Source organism: Moschus berezovskii, chromosome 24, assembly GCF_049115385.1.
Source record: "Moschus berezovskii isolate FMDL1 chromosome 24, NW_MosBer_1.0, whole genome shotgun sequence".
NCBI lineage: Eukaryota > Metazoa > Chordata > Mammalia > Artiodactyla > Moschidae > Moschus > Moschus berezovskii.
The window spans coordinates 7,868,069-7,886,916 of NC_142483.1; the positions used below are offsets into that span (position 1 = coordinate 7,868,069).

An 18,848-nucleotide genomic window follows, 5' to 3' on the forward strand; every position below is an offset into this window, starting at 1 on the left:
ACAGATGAAGGATTGAAGCTTGGAGAGAGTCACGCACCCACCAAAGGCTCGCAGCTATCAATAGGAACATGACCCTGAAGTCTTCATTTTAAGCTTTAATAACTTCAGAAGGTATAAAATATAAAGTTCAAACTTAAACAATTTGGAAATTTCATCACTTATATCTTCTTTAAGCTGATTTCATTGTGAACTTTGGATAACTAATTTTTGGTCAAGTTTTGTCATCTTCAGAGGCATAAAAGGAACTTTAAATAAACTTTCAAATGGGGTCTCTTGTAAGTTTATAGCTTTATAATTCTGAGGTTATTAAAGCTTAAAACCATACTAAACCTTTGGGTCCACATTGTTATTTTAAGTCCGTTTGACTCCAAAGCCTGCATGACAGTACTGACACTGTGTTTAGGGAAAGTGGGGATCTAGGATGTTGTACTGGGAACAACCTCTGGGAAAAAGGTATATTGATAAATGGCATACAGTGAGATTTCAGCTGTGTCCAACAGCCTGAGGAGAGGTAGAGCCCACTTGGATCAGTGGCCATGTCAGGGACACACATGACTGTATTCCCTTTCAGATTTCTGCATTGGGCTTTCCCTACTTTTTGGATGGAAAGAAGCAATGAAACCCTTCCCTCCTGGGCTGAGCCATCCCATCAAGGCAAGCCAGATTGTACTCATCACTCCCACAATTGTTAGATCATATAATCCTTCCATCAGCCCTGTGATGAGAGTTTTGCCCTCTCCATTCCTTAGATGAGGACATCGAAGCAGAGCGGAGTAATGGTTTACCCAAGGCCACTGTTAGGCTCACGGACCTCAGTCCAATCCAACCAAGGCTTCTCTGACCTCATGTCCCAAGGGTAACCTCCCTAGCTGGTCAAAATGGTGGGCAGAGAGCTACAGTAAGTGCTTTGGGCCTCAGTGAAATTCCTGTTTGCTTGATCAGGGCAAAACCCGGGGAGGATGAGGTGACCCAGCCTACTCAGTCCCCAGACTTTGCCAGCCACTGTCAAGGGTCTTCTCAATGGACCCCTTTGGACAGCCATCATGGTTCACTGCTGGCTTTCCCGCTTTCCTGCCTGCCCTGCATGTCCCAGCCCTGATGCCTGTAGGTATCTACAGCTGGCCCTCTCCTCTCTGCTGCAGCCTGCCTTGGTCCTTGCCTATCTACATGGCACCACCAGGCAGGAGCCATAAAAGGCTCTGGATCTACAGGGTTCCCAGTTCTAACAGCAGGCCCAAGGCCCAAAGCACCGCAGCCTGCACAGGTCTCCAATGGTGTCCTTGGGGGTGAAGAATGCAGGGGTCTAACACCTGGCTCCTTCTCTAGCGCTCAGCAGGGAGATTAATAGTAACACAAAAGAAGGAAAGAGAGAAGGAGGAGGATGGACCAGAGGAATCTCCCTGTAGCAGGCCTCCCCACTTCTCTTCCAAAGTCCTCCCCAGGTCTCCACAGCTCCTCTAATCCTCCTTGAATCCCTGGGTTGTCAAGGCTCACTCTGAGGTCAGGACCAGAGTGCAGTGTGGGCCAGGTTTAGTGTGAGGTCAGGGTCATGGCTCAGACTGGAGTGACAGTCAGAGCTCAGGCTGGGGCAGACGCTGAGGATCAATCAGAAACAGAACATGGTCTTCCAGCCCTTTCAGGGGGAGCCCACCCTGTCCTGTGGGGCCACAGATGCTGGCTCCTTCGGGAACCTTCTATCACACCCGCAGCTGGCTGCTCTGACCATATAATCCCCCGTTCCTCCTCCCCCTCCCCCTTGCTCTGGTGTCCAGGGTGACCAGAGCTGCCTCTGGGCAGGAAGCCAGCCCAGAAAGCCCAGGACATCCCTGAGCGCCTGTCACCATAGCAACCTGCCTGCCAAGCCATCCACCCCCCACCCCACCTGGGTCCAGTAAGGTTTTTCAAATTCAGAACGTCAGAAGGGGAAGGGCCTCCTAGATCAGCAGATTCCAGCCCCTCCCTTTGTCCCAAATGAATAAACTGAGGCCGGAGTGGGGAAGGCAAGGGGGAACCTGTTGTCCAAGGACCTGACCCCAACTTGTCCCCCCTCCCACCCACTCCCGCCCCTTGTCGGTCTTGGTCGGATTCGGGAAATGGGGAGTCTGGAGTGTGATCTCCGGAGGGGGGCGGGCCCTCCACCCGGAGTGATGCAGGGGCGGGCAGCCCAGGAACCCGACACCAACGATGAATAAATGATGCTCACTCGCAGCCTGCCTGCGACCAGATCGCCAGCGCCGAGCGCCGGCTGCCCAAGGGGCAGTCACCCGGCCAGGGCGGCCCGGCCGGCGTCCCTCGGCTCCCCGGACCTGCGACCTGCGGCGCAGCAGCGCGGCGCGCGAAGATGGCGGGGCCGCGGCGAGGCGCGGGGCTCCTCTGGGCGCTGGGCGGCGCCGCCCTAGGGGGTTGCCTCGCAGGGGTCGCCGGGCAGCTGGTGGAGGTGAGGTGGGCCGGGGCGGAGGGGTTCGGGGTGGCTGTCACTGCCAGGCGGTGCCTTTCTGACGGGAAGCTGGTTTTTCCCTTTCTTTTGCCCTGGGAGACCTGACTTAATGGGGAGATACAGTCTATCCCAAGCGCTTCCAGGATGCAGGGAGACTCAGCCCCAGTCTTAGAGTCCTTGCTCTGATGGGCGGGCACAGCCCCGGATCTCAGGAACGTTATTCTGTCGGGGGAGACTCACCCTGACCTTAGGGCTTCCCAGTCTGATTGGAGACAGCCTGGCATCAGCGAGTGTCTGATGGGGGACACTCAGCCCCTGTACCGTACTCTTTGGTGTCCAGCGGTGGGCAGATGGGGGGTGGAGGCAGGGGGACGAAAAGAGCCTTCGCAGAGCAGCCGTGTGTTGAGTTTGACTCCACACTGCAGGGAGGGGCAGGCAGGGCAGGGCCCAGGGACTCAGGGTCTTACTTGGTCCTGGCGATAACTGGGAGCTAGCAAAGGTGTCTGAGCAGAGGAGAATCAGGATGAGTCCTGGACTGGAAGGAGAATAAATTAGAAGAGGGCCCATACTCAGGAGAACTGGAAGGAGCTTCTGAGATGGTCCAGGATGAGGTGAAAAGGATGGCTGAGGGGCTGGCCAGAAAGGTAAGGGTGGCGGCCATCTGCAGCCCCCTTGGCTGGCCTCTCTGTACCCCATTCCTGCTGAGCCAGGAAGGGGAGCTGATGAGGCTGACCAGACCCAGGATTCTAGAGCAGCAAGCCAGAGGGAGAAGGCCAGAGGTAGGGCCAGGGAAGAGTGGGGTAGGAGCCTGTGTAGGCAGGGGCAGAGTGGAGAGAGCAGAAGTGCACGAGATAGTCAAGCACCGCGGAGAATCCTCAAGAGGCAGGTGCTGGGCAACAAGATGGGAGAGGAAGGACAGGGCCTTATCTTTGGGGTCTGAGGGGATGCACCCCTGAACTGGTGGGTCTGAGGTACATGGGGACAGAGCCCTGCACCCCCATGCTAGTCTGTGCCTGCTGCAGATCAGGGGGTGTGATCAGAAGGCTGGGCTGGAGTCAGATGTCAGCTCTGGTGTCTCTGTAAGGGGAGTCAGGCTGGCTTGAGCCTCATGGAGTGCACTTAGGCCCCCACCAGCTGTCCTGAGGCCTCAGGTGCAGAAACTGAGCTGGTCTGGGTGTAGGAGAAGCCCGACAGAGGGGGTCGACTCAGGTCTGAGTCAAGGACTCTTCCCTCAGTCCCCAGGAAAACGTCTTCTCCTAGTTCAACAAGGAAAATTGCATTTTGAGTCCCTCTGCCTACCAACCGCCTAGAGCCTAAACAAGGGCCTGCCTGAGCCCAGGCGATCCAAGGAAGTACCAGAAAGATGAGCGGGGCTGGGGTCCATAGTACCACCCACCCTACCCACAGGTATCACCCTCCAATCAGCCTGTGAAATTCTGATGGAGGCCAGGCCCCCAAGCTTCAGAGTTCAGACTCCCAGCGGTGTCCACCACAAACAGATGCCCAACTATTACCTGTTTCCCTCTACCCAAGACCCTATCAGGGTATCTTGAGCAAAGCTGGAACAAGAATGTGTCAGAAGTGAGCTCCTGGCTGCCCAAGCTCTGAGTCTGAGATCTTTACCATGGCCCCCAGAATCTCCCAGTCTTAGAACCAGCTGAACCTCAGAACCGTGGAACCCTGCCACTGCCCAGACCTCGGCCCTGACTGTCCAGATGTGTGCCCGACCACATGCACATGTGCTCCAGCCGCATGTGCCCAGCCCCAACCCCATACACGTGCCAGACCCCACATACACAGGTCTGACCCCACAGATGGGTCCAGGCCCCTGGGATGATGCTGAGGAAGGGTGTCTACTTTGCCATTTTACCACTCAGGTTGTGTAGGAAGCCTCTCAGAGACCCCTGGAACCATTCCACTCAAGTTACAGATGGAGAAACTGAGGACTAAAGAAAAGAAGGCTCCTACCCCAGTTCACCTTGGTTAAGAGAAGAGACCCGGGGATCATGGACCAGCCCTGGGCACACAGACCTTCTTGGTTACCTGGGACAGGCTGCTGGTCCTCTCCAGGTGTCCCCAGCACAGGCTGAGGGGTGGCGTCTATAAGGTGAAGAAGTACCTGGCCTTTGGTCGGTGCTCCATCCAGGCTTACGGACCAGGGGCAAGACTGGACAGACGGTTGAGCTATGGGTTGCCTTTCCTTTCCAGAGTGCTGGAAGAGACTCCTCTTGTCTGTCCTTATTTGGTTAATCGAGGGGCAAGGCATTGCACTGATGCCCCAGGGGGGTCTCCTCTCCCTCCAAGTAGCCCTCTATACCCCTCAGCCAAGCTCAGAGACAGAGATAGGGTCATATCCCTCTCAGCCCCACAGGTTAGGAACAGGTCTCGCTGCTACCCTCCAGAGCAGGGCCGTGTCCCTGACCTGGGGGGCTGAGAGGGATATGACCCTATCTCCTTCCTCAGAATCCCAGGACAGGGAGGTGTGGCACTGGGAAGGTGGGAAGTGGCGCGCTGTGCTCATGATCGCTTCAGCCGTGCTTACAACTTTTGGCCTCCAGGTGTCGCTACTGCATTTCAGACAAATTATCTAGTCCCTTTTTTTGGTGAGGATTCTGGCCTAGCTTTCTGGTCAGAGGAGGTGACTCAGGTAGGACAGGCAACTGCTGAGGCCACCTGGTGGGGATCCTGGTCAAGTAAGAGAGTCATGAAGCCCTGACTGCAGTTCCACACCCTATCCCACACTGGGGGGACATGAGAAAAAAATACCACGGGGCAGTACAGGACTCGCCTTGTCTCTAGCCTTGGTCCTGAGACCCCATCTGCCTGTGTGGGGCCCAAGCCTGGAGCAGGAGGAGAGAAAGGGCCTTGAACCTGACTGAAACAAATCATCCACATTTGCCCTTTGGGTTCGGTTTCCCCAAGCATTAACCACCCTTGCACTCCCAAGTTCCCAGCTCCGTGGTTCTGGATTCTGCCCTCTTCTCTTGCTCTAAAGCTGGAACTTCCCAAGGTCTAAGGCATTGGTTATGAATGTCTAAGACCCTTGATCCTGGGAGATTCTGAAATGCTCGGACTTAGTGAGTCCTCGCTGAGACCTGGGCCTCTCTCAGCCCAGTCCCAGCCCCTGGCTTCTGCCTGGCTCACTCTGCTCTCTCCTGACCCACAGCCCAGCACAGCCCCGCCCAAGCCTAAGCCGCCCCCGCTGACCAAGGAGACGGTGGTGTTCTGGGACATGCGTCTGTGGCACGTGGTGGGCATCTTCTCGCTTTTCGTGTTGTCCATCAGTAAGTAGCGGCTGCCCCCCTCTACTAACCCCTGTGGCTGCCACACCACAGTGGGAGCACAGCACCCCATCACCGCCCAGCACCACCCCCCAGGGGCTCAGAGCAGCAATTCCGGGCAGTGCAAGCAGGCCCGGTGCCCACAGGAGGCCCTCTGTGGCTTCTGGCACCTCCTAATCCACACAAAGTCCCTGTGGAGGGCTGACAGGCTGGTGGTGACCTGAAGTATTCTGCCCGACGGGGGATGCAGCCACATGGCAATTATGGTAATTACAGGGGACTCCACTGAACCAGGACGAAGACGTGTCATTTTTCCCTATCGCTGGCCTCCTCATGCTTTTCCTGCAGCTTGGCCAGCTTAAAACACCCACACCCAGGGGCCCCAACAAGGCCACCCTTGGCTGCAGCTCAACACCAGGGCTCCCCAGACACCCAGCAGATGTGGCTCCCAGGCTGTAAACCCAGCATTGTCAAATACTATTTCCTTGGAATGACTCACACCCACCTCAGTTAAAAACAGGAGACCCCCCCTCCTTCCTCTCTTGGATCTGGGAGTTGCTTGACGTGAAGTTGCAACGGAAGCCAGTTTTGGATGCTCCGTTCAGTTGTCCTTCCAGATTTGGGGTCTGGAGTTGAGAAAAAGGGGGCTGAGAAATGCCGACTGGATGGGAGGGGCCACCAGGGCACAAAGAGATTCCCACGGGCTAAAGGGAGGAGGGGGGCGCAGACAGTAAAGGGAAAGAACACACTCCCCCCGCAAAGGCTTCGTTGAGGAGGGGTCCTCTAAGCTGCCGATGGGCAGGATGGATGGCGGTTTGTGTCAGGCAGCTAGCAAGACATTCTGGAGAGAGGTACAGTGGGGGCGGACGTGGGAGAAAACAGACTCCACACAGGTCTCAGATAACCCTCTAAGACGTTTACTGAGTTCACCCTGGCTCAGGCGCTACAGGGGCATTTAAGTTCTAGGAGGAGCTATCCTGGGATGAAGTCCCTTAGGGGGCAGGGCTGACCACAAGGGCCCACCCAGATGTAGGGGCTCCAGGGGCTACAAGGACATCGATTTTACATGTGCTTCTCCTGGCACCAGAAGTGCCCTTCCACCCCACCCCCACCCCGACTCTCTTCACAGCTAGAGTGGGAGCGCTTCCCTGGTGGCTCAGACGGTACAGAATCTGCCTGCAATGGGGGAGACCTGGGTTTGATCCCTGGGTTGGGAAGATCCCCTGGAGAAGGGAACAGCTACCCACTCCAGGATTCTGGCCTGGAGAAGCCCATGGACAGAGGAGCCTGGCGGGCCACAGTCCATGGGGTCGCAGAGAGTCAGACACGCCTGAGCAACTTTCACAGAGTGGGAGGGGGAGATGAGCAGGAGGCTGCCTTCTGTCCCTAGCCAAGGCCGGCATCAGTCAGGCTTCTGAGTGGAGGCCCCGTGGACAGACAGGGGTGGCTGCAGCCCCAGCCAGGTGTTCAGAGAGTGGAGCAACCCCCAGTACCAAGAAGCAGGTTTAGGGGAAGGTATCTGCCTGCAGGGGCCACAGGAGCAGTCCAAAGAGCAGCTCCGGGGCACCCCGAGGAGCAGGGCTGAGGGCACCATGGGGCCTCAAGACACACAATGGTTTCTCCCAGGCTCTGCTTGGCCCAAGATGGTGGAAGTGCCTAGAGTCACATAGGAGAGATGCAGTGTCAGGCCCAAAGAGGCACTTGGACCTCAACTACACAGAATGACTTCTATTCCTAACCCTATTTCCTGGAAAAAGGTAAGGGATAGTCCCAAAGGCCTCTGAGCAACAGGTCAGCACTTGTTACCTTCTATGCAGGGCGCTAGGGAGCTGGGGACCCTGGCTCCTAGGGAGGAAACATTTTTCTCACTTCTGTAAGCTTGGGCCTTGGTGGTACAGCTGTTGGTGGAGCATCATCCCCAGAACCTTGTGGAGAGGATGGAGTTGGATGGGGTGCCTCTTTGGTTCCCCTCCAGCCTGGGGACTCCTATCCTTAGCCTCTTCCTAGGCTTGGAACTCCATCCAAGAAACTTTTTTTTCACTCCTCTGAAGAGAAGTAAGCAGGCCAGGCTGGGTGGGACAGGTCCAGAGTGAGGGGCAGTGCCTCCATCCTGCTCTGACTGCCAATAGCTGTGGCTGAGCGCCCTTTAAAGTCCAGGCCTCCCAGGGACTGGGACCAGCCTTTGCTGAGAGCCCGGGCATGGTCCTGAGAAGGTACCTGATGGGGTAACTGGAAGAGGTGATTCAAGCCAGTGAGGGGTGGGGACCAACCCTGGACCTCTGACACACAGGGGTCTGGAGGCGACCAGAGCCCAGCTTTTTGGGTAAGAAAGGCCTTCTGTCTTCCCAGGTCCATCCCTGGGCAGCAGTGCACAGTCAGACCTACTATTAGGGCCCTCACACGACTGTCCCCCACCATGTGTTCCTGGATGCTATTGACACCCTGTCCATTCATTCAGGGGTCCTGTCCTGAGTCGCAAAAGCTTTGAAACCATCTCATTCATTTTTCCTTTCATTCTGTGAGTCTGGGGAAGACTCAATGGGGCCACAATACTGGTTGACGAGGTTGCACAAGATGACCCCAAAGGGTGCTCCTGCCCAGGCCACATAGGTCTGATCTATCTTTCCCAAAAAGAGGCCTGGCTTGTCCTGCCTGGCCCTCCTGCCTCTAGGAATCTGCCAGGAAGTTATGTCTGGTCATCTGAATTATAACAGGAAGCAGCTTCGTCCCCTCCCCCTGAGGCTGGGGCCAAGGTGGTCAGACTGGGGGCCTTAGAAAAATAAACTCAGTCCAGCCGGGTGCTGACAGCCCTGCCCTGCCCATCCCTGGACAGGCCAGCTCCGTGCCTTGGCCCAGCCTGCATGGGCACAGCCGCCCTGAGCCAGAAAACCACTCCTGGAATAACTCTGCCTGAGGTGAACGCCCCAGGGCACAGTCCGCATCCTCCTGCAGGTTCTCACAGCCAGGAGCAGCCCCGGCTTGTCCTTAGGGAGGTTGAGGAGGATGCAACCTGTCCTCTGGGGTCTGAGGTCCTCTCAAGAGCCTGGGGAGGGAAACCTAGGATGAACCAGGAGCCCAGAAGCCTGGGTTGCAAGCATAAGACATCCTCCAGGAGGCTGTAGCTTGAGTCATGGTGTAGCCCACTACCTCCACTCCAGGACCTCTCAGTCTAGTCAGAGAGACCCCCCCGCCCCCACCAAGTCAGGACCACTGACATAATATATGGGACCAGTGAAAAATGAAAATATGAGATCCCTGCCCAAAGATTATGAAGAATTTCAAGAAAGTGACAGCAGCATATTACACCAAGCACAAGGCTTTTCTGAGAACAGGCCTACTACCTAAAGCCAACCCTGCTCAGGAAAGATATTTTGAAAATCTCAGAGCCCACAGGGATTTTGTCAAAATGTGGAAGCTCCTGAAAGAGACTCTTGGGCGAGACACATATAGACAGATGGAAACAGGCCTGGAATTTGGGTGCCATTCCTGGGGTGTCTGAGCTCTGGCCTTCGCCAAGCCTGCTCTGTCCTCCCTGTAGTTATCACTCTTTGCTGTGTCTTCAACTGTCGCGTGCCACGGACCCGGAAGGAGATTGAAGCCCGGTATCTGCAGCGAAAGGCAGCCAAGATGTACACAGACAAACTGGAGACTGTGCCGCCCCTCAACGAGCTCACGGAAATCCCTGGAGGTGAGCAGCCCTGGCCCCCAGTCCCGCCAACCCCCAACCCTGCCAAGCTGGCCATTTCCTTGATCCTTCCACCAAGAATGCCCTGTTCCTCCCCTCCACTGGTTCAGGGAAGGGACTCATCCCTGTTTCTGGAAACCAGAGCAAAGAAATGGGTCAGAGTGAGGCAGGGAAAACAAGAAGCTATTTTGCAGGTAGGAGTGGTTTGGAAGGAAAAAGGAATGAAGGGTTGGACTGGGAGGCTCTGGTGTGGGTCCTAGGACGCTGTTTCACTCCTGTTGAACCCTTTTCCTTCTATGCCACAGAGGAGAAGAAGAAGAAGAAGAAGGACAGTGTGGATACAGTGGCCATCAAGGTAGAGGAGGATGAGAAGAATGAGGCCAAGAAGAAGAAAGGAGAGAAATGAGGAGAGCTTTCTGGAGGTGGCAGCTGGGGCTGGCCAGCCCTGGGGCTCATGGTCCTGCCAGAGTCCAGACATCTTAGGCTCCAAGCTCACACACAGACCCTAGAGGTTGCAGAGAACCCTCTCCCTGTGGAGAGGGAGTGGTAGGAACCCAGGACCCTGTCCTGGAGCCTATAGGAGCAAGGACAAAACTGTACCAGGTGTGCCGCCCCCTGGCCTGGACGCCAACTCCTTTCACCCCGTCCACATGGCTGCTCAGCAGAGGTGGTCTGTAGACCCTGTCCCTCTGTAGATCCAAAGTGGCCTCTACCCACCCAGACATGGTTCTGTCTCCTCTTCTGCCAGGAACAGCTGTGGCTAAGGGGTGATGGGATGTGGGTTTTCTTTTGGAAGGGGATGCCTGGCCTGGATGGGCCAACGTGAGGCCACACCAGGCTGCCCACAAGGACGGAGAGGGTCACTGGAGGAAGCAGGGGCAGCTGGAAGCTCTCAGACTTGGCTGGATAGCAGCCCTGTTGGTGAGGGGCTGCCCCAAGCCTGGCATGGGTTCTGGCCCAGAGCAGTGAGCAGAGAAGGACCAGAGGCAGAACACCCAGTCCAGCAGATACCAAGCTCCAGGCAGTGGACGCACTTGTCTTACTTACATGATGTAGCTGAGGCTGCTGGAGGGCCTAGCATGAGGCCCAAGGGCTCAGGACTGGGGGCACCAGGGGTGCAACGGAGGCCAGTGGACCAGGGAGAGAAGAGAAGACAGCTGGCACCTGGGACCCAACTTGGGAATCCAGGGAATATTTGAGAAGCCAGCGGGGACTTGAGGCTGTTCTGGGGCCCTTTCTAGGCTTAGCTGTGGTGGTAGGGCCCCAGGAGACCACCACAGGGATGAAGCCAGCCTTCCACCTGCTGAATATAACAGCACAGCTTCCTCTTCTGCTCTCAACCACGGTGCCTGACACAGCACTGCTGACGAGAAGGTGAAGGCTCAGACTTGACCTGCGGACTGGATCCCTGGAGAGGGGACATGCAGAGAGGGGTATCTAGATGGCAACAAACATCACCTGAGGAACTCAAACCTGGGCCTGGAGATTTAGGAGATACTAGAGGCTTCCAAGCCAGGGGGAGCTGCTGGCAAAGCTCACGCTGCCTCTGCAGCCTGCAGAGATTTGTAAATAAAGCTGAGTGCCTTCTCATACCCGACTGACCTGAGATGACTGCTCAGGTACCCCGTCCCTGGAGCATTTATGTGGAGGGCGATGCAGTGATCAGTTATAGGCAGTGAAGGCCAGGCTGTCATTCCCTTTCCTGACTTTTCTCCCATTCTCAGTTCAGATGAGCTGGAGGAAGAGGTGGTGGGCAGAGAGGTAGAGGGTCAGCTGTGGCCAGTGGGGCTCAGCCCTGAGGCAGGGCATCAGGACCAAGAAGGAAGCTGCCTGCTCTGTGCTTGCCTCTGCTCCACTTCCTGGTGTCAACAGATGGGTGCTTGAGACGCAGAGGAGTCAAGCCTGGATTCCAACCTGGACCTAAATCATTATTACACGAGGCCAGGGAACCAGGCTGACATGGGGGAAGGAGCACGGGGTCTTAGAGCCACAGCGGGGCGGGGGGGGGGGGGCAGAGATTACAAAAGGCCCTGCTGTGGAAGCTGAGTACTCACTGCACCACCAAGTGGGAACCCTGGCTCTGCTCAGGGGTCCAGCCTGTGGGCTTCTCATACATAGTTTTGGCAAAGACTGTTCTACCGATACAAGCCAGAGCCCTTCTGTTGGCTGAGCAGCAAAGGCCCAGGGGAACGGAGGCCACTATAAGTCAGAGAAGCAGCTGGTAATGCCTGGGGTAAGTCCAGGCCCGGGCCACATCTCCCCCACCAGCTGCCTCCCTGACCTCTGACCTGGGTCTCCACTAGCCATTTAAGGACAGGCATATCTGCTGATCGTGGGGATAATGTCTGATCCCAGTGGGCATCTGCCCCAAGTCCAGGCAGGGGACAGGGTTGGAAGGTCAAAGTTTACTACAGTGCTTCAGGGCAATGACAGAGTATGTTCCAGCCACAGGTCAGAAGATAGGCCGAAGTCAAGGAGAACACACTCACCTCTGCGGCCCAGAGCTGCACCCTTAGGCCCAGCCTCACATTGCGTCATCAGCCTGGGCAGTGCATTCTAGGCCCTGAATCATCTGACCCCAGTATCATCCCCACACTCCCTCCCCCTTCTGCAGGGGCCACCCTGAGGCTTTGGATGGGGCTGGGTTCTGCACTTTGCAGTATCAACTGCCTGGAGCCACCCATCCCACCCCTTCCCTGTTCTCCCATCTCCCACTGCAGCAGGCCCAGGAAGGAGGAGGCATGGGGAAGAGAACCATTTAATTGAACATCTAGTCTCTGCCCTGCCTGTGATGGCTGAGAACTGCACCTGCAGCATTCTAGACAAGAGGGTGAGGAGGGGCCTGGGCAAGGGAGGGCGCACCCAGAGACAGCACGAGTGTCAGAGGGCAGCAAGGAGGCTGAGGAGCATCAGGAGTGCCAGAAGCAGGGCCCGGGATGGGACTGGCAGAGTCTGCCCGCTGATGCGGTCCCAGATCCACTGTTTGTAGGAGGAGACGTGGACGTAGATAGGCGGAGCCTTGCTCTTCTTGCAGCCTGGGCCCCAGCTCACCACTCCCACCAGGTGCCATATGTTCTGCACAGGACAAGCCAAGGGCTCACCACTTATCTCCTGTGGGGAGGGGTGGGGAACAAAAGGGAGGCCACATGTGGTCCAAAGGAGACTTGATCCAACTCAGGAACAAGCATGGCGCCCTCACCAAACCTGCACAGTCTCCAAGTTTCTCATAGCTGAGAGGTACCTTCGAAGTCCTGACCCAGGAGACCTTCCTTAAAAGGCTCCACCTTCCATCTCTCTCCATCCTCCATCTCTTTAATATCCACCTTCCATCTTCCCACCCTTCCCATCCTCCTCCCTCATCTCCAACCTTCTTCCCCACTCCACATCTCTTTCTCCCCAACTCTCACCTCATTCCCCCCAATCTCCATTCCCTGTCAAACTTCCCCTCCTTCATCTTCCTCCCCACTCACCGCTGCTCATCCCTGGCCCCCTGTCCTCCCCACACGTCCTGCCTCTGCTGTGCCCCGACCCCAATTCTGGCCAGGTGCCCTTGGAGGCGAATGAGCAAGGGTGAGAGATGCTCACGTAGCAGAATTTTTCCCTGTCGGCGTCCTTTGCACAAATCATCTGGGAGTTGATGATCTGAATCAGAGAGGGGATTTTGGAGAACCTGCGGTAGAGGCTGTCACACTCTGTGCTGTTCAGGATGGTGACTTCCTTCTCCTGGATGGTTCGAAATTGGGGCCATTCACCTGTAGGACAGGGGCCCCCATTCAGGCTTGGCTGTTTAGCTCCTGCCCGCAGCCACCCGCCTCATGTCCATCCCCCTTTTGTTCCTTGCCACTCCTCTAGCCTCGTCTCCTTGCCACACAGCCGCCCTGGAGATCTCCAGGATTAGCCCATCTACCCCTCCAGCTGACGCTTCCCAAAGGCCCCTCAATATAGAGACCCTGGAGCAGTTTACCCAGGATCTGGCTTTACTGGACCTGATTTCACGTCTGGCAGAGTCCAACCCATCAAGTCCATTGTGATCTCGGCATCTTGGCTTTTCCATTCCGTCTATCCTCAAAGCCTACCAAATCTATCTGAGGTCCAAATCCTGCCTTTTCTTCAAGCTTTCCCTAAAGGCCGCTTCCTCCCCTGAGCTTCCCCAGACTCACCTCTGTGTTCCCAGGCACCCCTCACTCCTCTCCCTACTCTCACAAATGTGTGTCTGTCCCTAAGTCTGAGCTTCTGGGGGACAGGTGACTTCCAACCGTTCCCAACTATTCACCAGACAGGTCATGGCAGGTATGAAGAAAAGCCACCCTACCCGGGCTAGAGATGCTGGGTGCTTTTAGGCATGCTGGCTCTGTGAGACCACAGGGAAGAACACTTCTCTTGTGGGAAAGGGACAGGGGTTCCCTGAAGAGGACGGACATTCCTGGCCTCCTAAGGAAATGGGCCCTTGGATGGCCCTGGGACAACACTCCTGCTCGCTGGGCTCCTAAACTGGGATGATAAGGGATTGAGGGCCACTGCTGGGGTTTGGGGTGAGACATGAGGGAACTCTCAGTGACTCCCAGCTTCTGGGTGCAGACTGCCCTTACCAGACACATGGATCTTCTGGGGAGCCTATTACAGACATAGACCCTTTGTCCTCTTACCGGGCCTGTTCTGCTTCAAAACATGCATACCCTGGGACTGTATGCAGACAGCAAGATATTACTCTGTGCCCACTAAGCCTTCAAGGAAGGCCTGTTTACATACCCTGACCTGGGCCTGAGGGTTTCAAGGGCAATCTGGGTCCCCTAGATACACTCACTGCTGAAACCCTCAAAGGGAAAAAGAGATAAGAGTCTGACAGGAGTGGGGTGGTGGGCTCCCTGGGGAAGGTATCTCAGAAATACCTGTCCATGGCAGACCCTGGCCTGCACCCAGGTTCTCTCCCATACCATCCACCCTGCTGGGGGTAGGAGGGTTCCGACTCACCATCAACCCTGGGGAGTCCCCAGCCTGTCACAGTGCAGAGGGAATAGTCCTTCACCGAATAGTCCAAGCCAGGCAGGCAGATGGGCCAGACATACTTGCTGTATTGGAGTGGCCGCTCAAGGTTGAGGAGGGCAATGTCGTTGGCCCGGCCAATCCAGGACCAGTACCGACTGGCTCGATAACGGCTGTGCACGATGACCTTTTCTGCCAGGATGTCGATGGTAGTCTTCGTTATCTGGTCAATCCACGGACTCCCCACCCGTACTGAATAGGTAATGTCACTCCTAGGGGAAGGGCAAAGGGAGTCCTCCATTAGTCCCAGGAACCCCACACCAGCCTGCACCCCCCTAAACTCCACCACACTGTTGTTCTCTGAGCAAATCCAGGCAAGTCACCCACCTGCTTCGAGTCCCTGAGCCCACTTCTCAGGGCAGATGTGAATGGGGCCCTGCGTACACAGACACTGTGTGGTCAGTCCTGACAACAACCCTTCAGTTTATGGAGAGGGAAACTGTGACTCAAGCGACCGACTCAAGGATACACAGATAGCAAGTGGTAGAGCTGGGATGTGGACCCAGTTTTCTCTGGTTCCAAACTCTAGACTTTGTCCAGTAACCCATGCTGGGTCCCAGCAGTGACAGTGATCTTGTGCAATCATCCAACCCTCCCTCTAGCTTTCTTTCTCAGTGTGTCCCTTAGGCGTGGACATCACTTCTCCTCTGGCCAGCTCTCACGGCCAGATGTGACCCTCGGTCGCCCCCTGGTTCCAGGCATGGTCCACAGGCATGCCTGCTCTCCTGTCCCCACACTGACCAGACTGTGAGCATCTATATTCTTGTCTGTCTTCCCCAGCAACCTGAAAGCAGTGCTGCAGCCCTCTTCTGCTGCCAGTGCCCAGCCAGGGCCTGGCTTCAAAGACTGTCAAGGCTACTGATTGAATGAAGGAAAGAATAAGTGAAACAAAGGGTATGGAACAGAAGAAGTAGAATCTTCTTTCTGTGCACAGGAGGAAGGAGGCCTAGACAGTGGTTTGCAAGTCTTTGATTCCTATCTGTGGAATGACTGCACAGGACTAGGGGATCAGATGAGGGGAGCAAGCCTCCAGCTCCTGGGAAGGAATCTACAGGACTCAGCGCCACCCTGCTAGGAGCTGGAGTGAGGCTGGGATTGTGGGGTTCTGCCACTGATGGGCCAGCCGGCAGCAGGACTGAGGCCCCGGCGGCTCCACATGACTTTCCGCCCATCTGTCTAGGCCCCGACTCACTCGGTCGTGCAGTGGGCTGCAGTCAGCACCCACTCGGAGGCGATGAGGGTTCCTGCACAGATGTGTGTGCCATTGGCCCGCACACTGACCATCCACGGCCACCGCCGAGCCATGGACTCCGGGTCCCTGAGGGTGGGGTCCCGCTCATAGGAGAAGCCACAGGCTGAGGAGGAAAGTGAAAGAAGCTTGATAAGGAGTGGGTCTTTCCAGCTGCGTCTCACAGCACCTCTCCCTCTCCCTTCCTCAGCCTGATCTCCCACCACTCCAGCTGGCCTGCACCCTTCCAACGAGTCTCCTTCTTCCCTGGTCATCAAATAATGGTGTTGTTCACATGAGGATTGGCGTCTCCAGCCGTAGAAGGGCCTCAGCACCCCCCAGGCATCCCTCACGTCAGGTCCCAGGGCTGACCAGTCTGGGCATCACTGGGTCCTTTGTCCTGGTCAAGCAGGCCTCAGCTCTGGCTAGGCTGGGCCCTTCACAAATTCATCTGTGTTTCCATCTGGTTCCCCTACTTCAGCCAAGAAGACCCTTCCCTCCTTCTCTAGGACCCTCCTCCTATGATTCAGTGAGAGAAAGGCAGATGACCTAAGAGAAAAATGAGCACTGTGCATGAACGCACACACATCTGAGGATGAAACCCCAACAGCAAATGAACGCAGCTCTTCAGCTCCATTAGTCCTCAGGGGAGCGTGGACTTAAATCACAGTGAATTTCTGCTCCTCACCACCTGCCAGGCGAAACTAAATGTCCCTGATGCTAGGAGTTGGTGAGGATCACAGCCCCAGACTGCTCACTCACTGCTCGAGGGAAGGTCAACGGGTGCAGCCACTTTGGAAAAGCTTTTACAGAAAAATTCTTTAAACTGAAGAGGCACGTATCCAACACCACAGCAGACCCACTCCTAGGTGTTCCAAATGGACTAGTAGATTGTGAGATCAATGTAAGAAGGCCATCACCAGCAGCTGTAAAGGCTAACACAAGAGAGGGAACAGCAGCATGCAGCACAGAGTGCTGCGGAGTCCTGGGTGTGAGACTTCCTATGACACTTAAGTTCTGAGCAATGAGTTCCAGGATGAGAAGTATTCCTTATGTGGGTCTTACTTCCACCGGCTTGGAAGGCACTGCTAGAGAGAACATTTAGGGATGTACCCTCAAACACACAAGGGAAGGCTCCCTGAAAGCGGTGCTGGAGACCCCTAGAGGCCTTGGCTGGGAGCTTGGATCAGGGCCTGGGCCCGATGGAGAGACGCTGTCCCCACCGGCCATTCGGGAAGGCAGGGTGGACAGCACTCCCCAGGCTCCCCCGACCTTCCTTGCCTCCTACCTCAACAGCACAGGAGGTCCCACCAATAGGTGGCCAGTAAGCACTAGCGAAAGGAAGGTCTCCACTCGCTCCCCCTGCCCCTTCTTCCTCTGTCCCTTAAGGTCCTCAAGGCTGCTTGGGCACCTCCTCCCGCGTGGAGGCCACAGTACTCACGGGGAAGGAACTCGCTGTCGGAGGCTTTAGAAGTAGCGTACTGCAAGATACTGGGCGGCTGGCTACCACCAGTGACCTGCCGGGGGAAGCGACGTCGGCCCGAGGGACAGGTGGCAGTGGGGGCACATGGGGCATCAAGGTCGGCAGGGACATCCGTGGACAGTGCCCCCAGCGCGTTGCCAGCGCCCAAGCAACCTGTGGAAGGAGGCAGAGAATCAGCAGTGGAGGCCAGATCTGAGGCGGGGGGAGGAGGGGCGGGGGCGGGCCTCACCCAGGGGCCGCAGCAGCAGCAGCAGGAGCCCGGCGGAGGCAAGGGCCAGGGCCAGGGTGGATGTCCCAGGGCGTGGGGGGCCGCGCCTGCCTGCCGGCGGCTCACACCAAAACTCCATCTGCGGGAAACAGCCACTGCGCCGCGGCGCTCTTCTCGCTACTGCGCTCCCGGGACCCGCCCCACGAAGGCGCCCCCCATTGGCGGCCCGTGACGGCTTTCTGTGGTGTGGTGGGTGCGGGCATCCGCGGCCTCGCGGGCGCCCCCCAGTGGCCCTCTGCCCTGGTGCTTCTGGTGTCCCAGTCGCCCTCTGGCTTGCTGTAGGTGGCTCAGGACTGCCTGGCTTCTGGCCAGGCCTCTGCCCTCCTGGGAACACGTCGCTCCCAGGCGGTCTGGCCAAGCAGTTTCCTGGAGTCCCTTAACCTCAGCTCGGCCGGTTTCTGCACCTCCTTCTCTGGCAGCCCACTTCCATCCCTACCCCGTGAGATGAAGGCCCAACCCCTGGGGCTGGCATCCGGGATTTCCAAGCGGTCCCATCTGCCCTCCAGTCTGGTAACTACAGTGGGGCCTTGCCCCAGAGTACTGAAATTAAGCAGATTGAAATGTTTTCAATAACGATTTTTCAAGAGTGCATAGTTTTAAGCATTGTTCCCCACCCCTGACCCTCAACCTCCATTCAGCAAATGTCCTTCCCTTACAGATCCATCCGCTTAGAAAGATGGCACAGATGAGGTTTCCATAGACAGTAAATGAGTGATGGTGACCAGTGGGCTCTTCTTGGTGCACTGGAAGTCGGGGAACATTTTGATTGCTCAGTGACACAGATGGATAATACAGTTAAAAGGTAGTCGGGGGAAATCCTATGAGAAGTTTTAATTCAAAGCTGTTGGGCAATTCTAGCCCAATAAAAGGTGAAAGTTAAATCAGACTAGAACAATTTAACTTTTGCTAGGGCCTGCTCTCTTGGGACAGACAATAGGGCTGGCCATTCAGTCCTCTAGTCTCCAGCAAACCACACCTAACTATGTTCTGCAGCCCGAGGGCAAGGATAGCCGGCCACTGGGAACCTGAGGCCCACCAGGCCTGATGGGCTCCCATGCTACCTCCCACAGAGGTGGTAGGGCTCTGCCCTCTCAGTCTGGCTAGCTTGGGCCTGCTCTTCCTCTTCAGAGTATGACAGATGTCACTAAGGCAGCTCAGGAGCTTAGGGTGCAGTCACCCCCCACAGTCACCTAAGCAGGCACTCTGCCTTGCCCCTCCCTGCCTTTCATCATCACTCATTCCTGCCAGGGAGGGAGGAGGAACTGGTCCAGCTCTGTAGACTCTTAGGGTGATATGAGGGCTTGGGAGAGGCTCACAGTTCTGGGACTGAGTGCACAAGTGCAGGTCTGGTCACTTTGAGTTTCCTGGGAAGAAGACAACCCTCATAGTAAGAAACTGAGGGTCAGAGACCCAGGGCACGGCC

The 18,848-nt window shown here is 56.4% G+C and overlaps 2 protein-coding genes across 5 annotated transcripts in view; one reads left to right on the forward strand and one right to left on the reverse strand.

Annotated features, from left to right (window-relative positions):
* The first annotated feature begins 2,341 nt into the window (after positions 1–2,341).
* On the forward strand, positions 2,342–9,809 carry TMIE (transmembrane inner ear). Of its 2 annotated transcripts, XM_055413321.1 has the most exons (4): positions 2,342–2,437; positions 5,604–5,721; positions 9,257–9,406; positions 9,709–9,809. In XM_055413321.1, the coding sequence occupies exons 1-4, from the start codon at positions 2,342–2,344 to the stop codon at positions 9,807–9,809; spliced, it is 465 nt and encodes a 154-aa protein (XP_055269296.1). The 2 variants fall into 2 exon arrangements, with proteins under 2 accessions (XP_055269296.1, XP_088687914.1); XM_088831788.1 differs by lacking the exon at positions 2,342–2,437 and having other exon boundaries at positions 5,502–5,721.
* A 2,344-nt stretch (positions 9,810–12,153) lies between these two features.
* Positions 12,154–18,848, reverse strand: part of PRSS50 (serine protease 50) — a 29,376-nt gene continuing 22,681 nt past the window's right edge. For 2 of the 3 annotated variants that reach the window (XM_088831748.1, XM_088831749.1), the window contains exons 2-6: positions 17,116–17,310; positions 15,639–15,801; positions 14,375–14,658; positions 12,989–13,155; positions 12,154–12,514 (exon numbers count right to left, since the gene is read on the reverse strand). In XM_088831748.1, the coding sequence (XP_088687874.1) occupies positions 12,284–12,514; positions 12,989–13,155; positions 14,375–14,658; positions 15,639–15,801; positions 17,116–17,310 (1,040 nt within the window). In that variant the 3' untranslated portion in view covers positions 12,154–12,283. Of the gene's footprint in view, positions 12,515–12,988; positions 13,156–14,374; positions 14,659–15,638; positions 15,802–17,115; positions 17,311–17,386; positions 17,599–18,848 lie in introns of those variants that run through there. The other variant, XM_055413322.2, reaches the window with a different exon arrangement.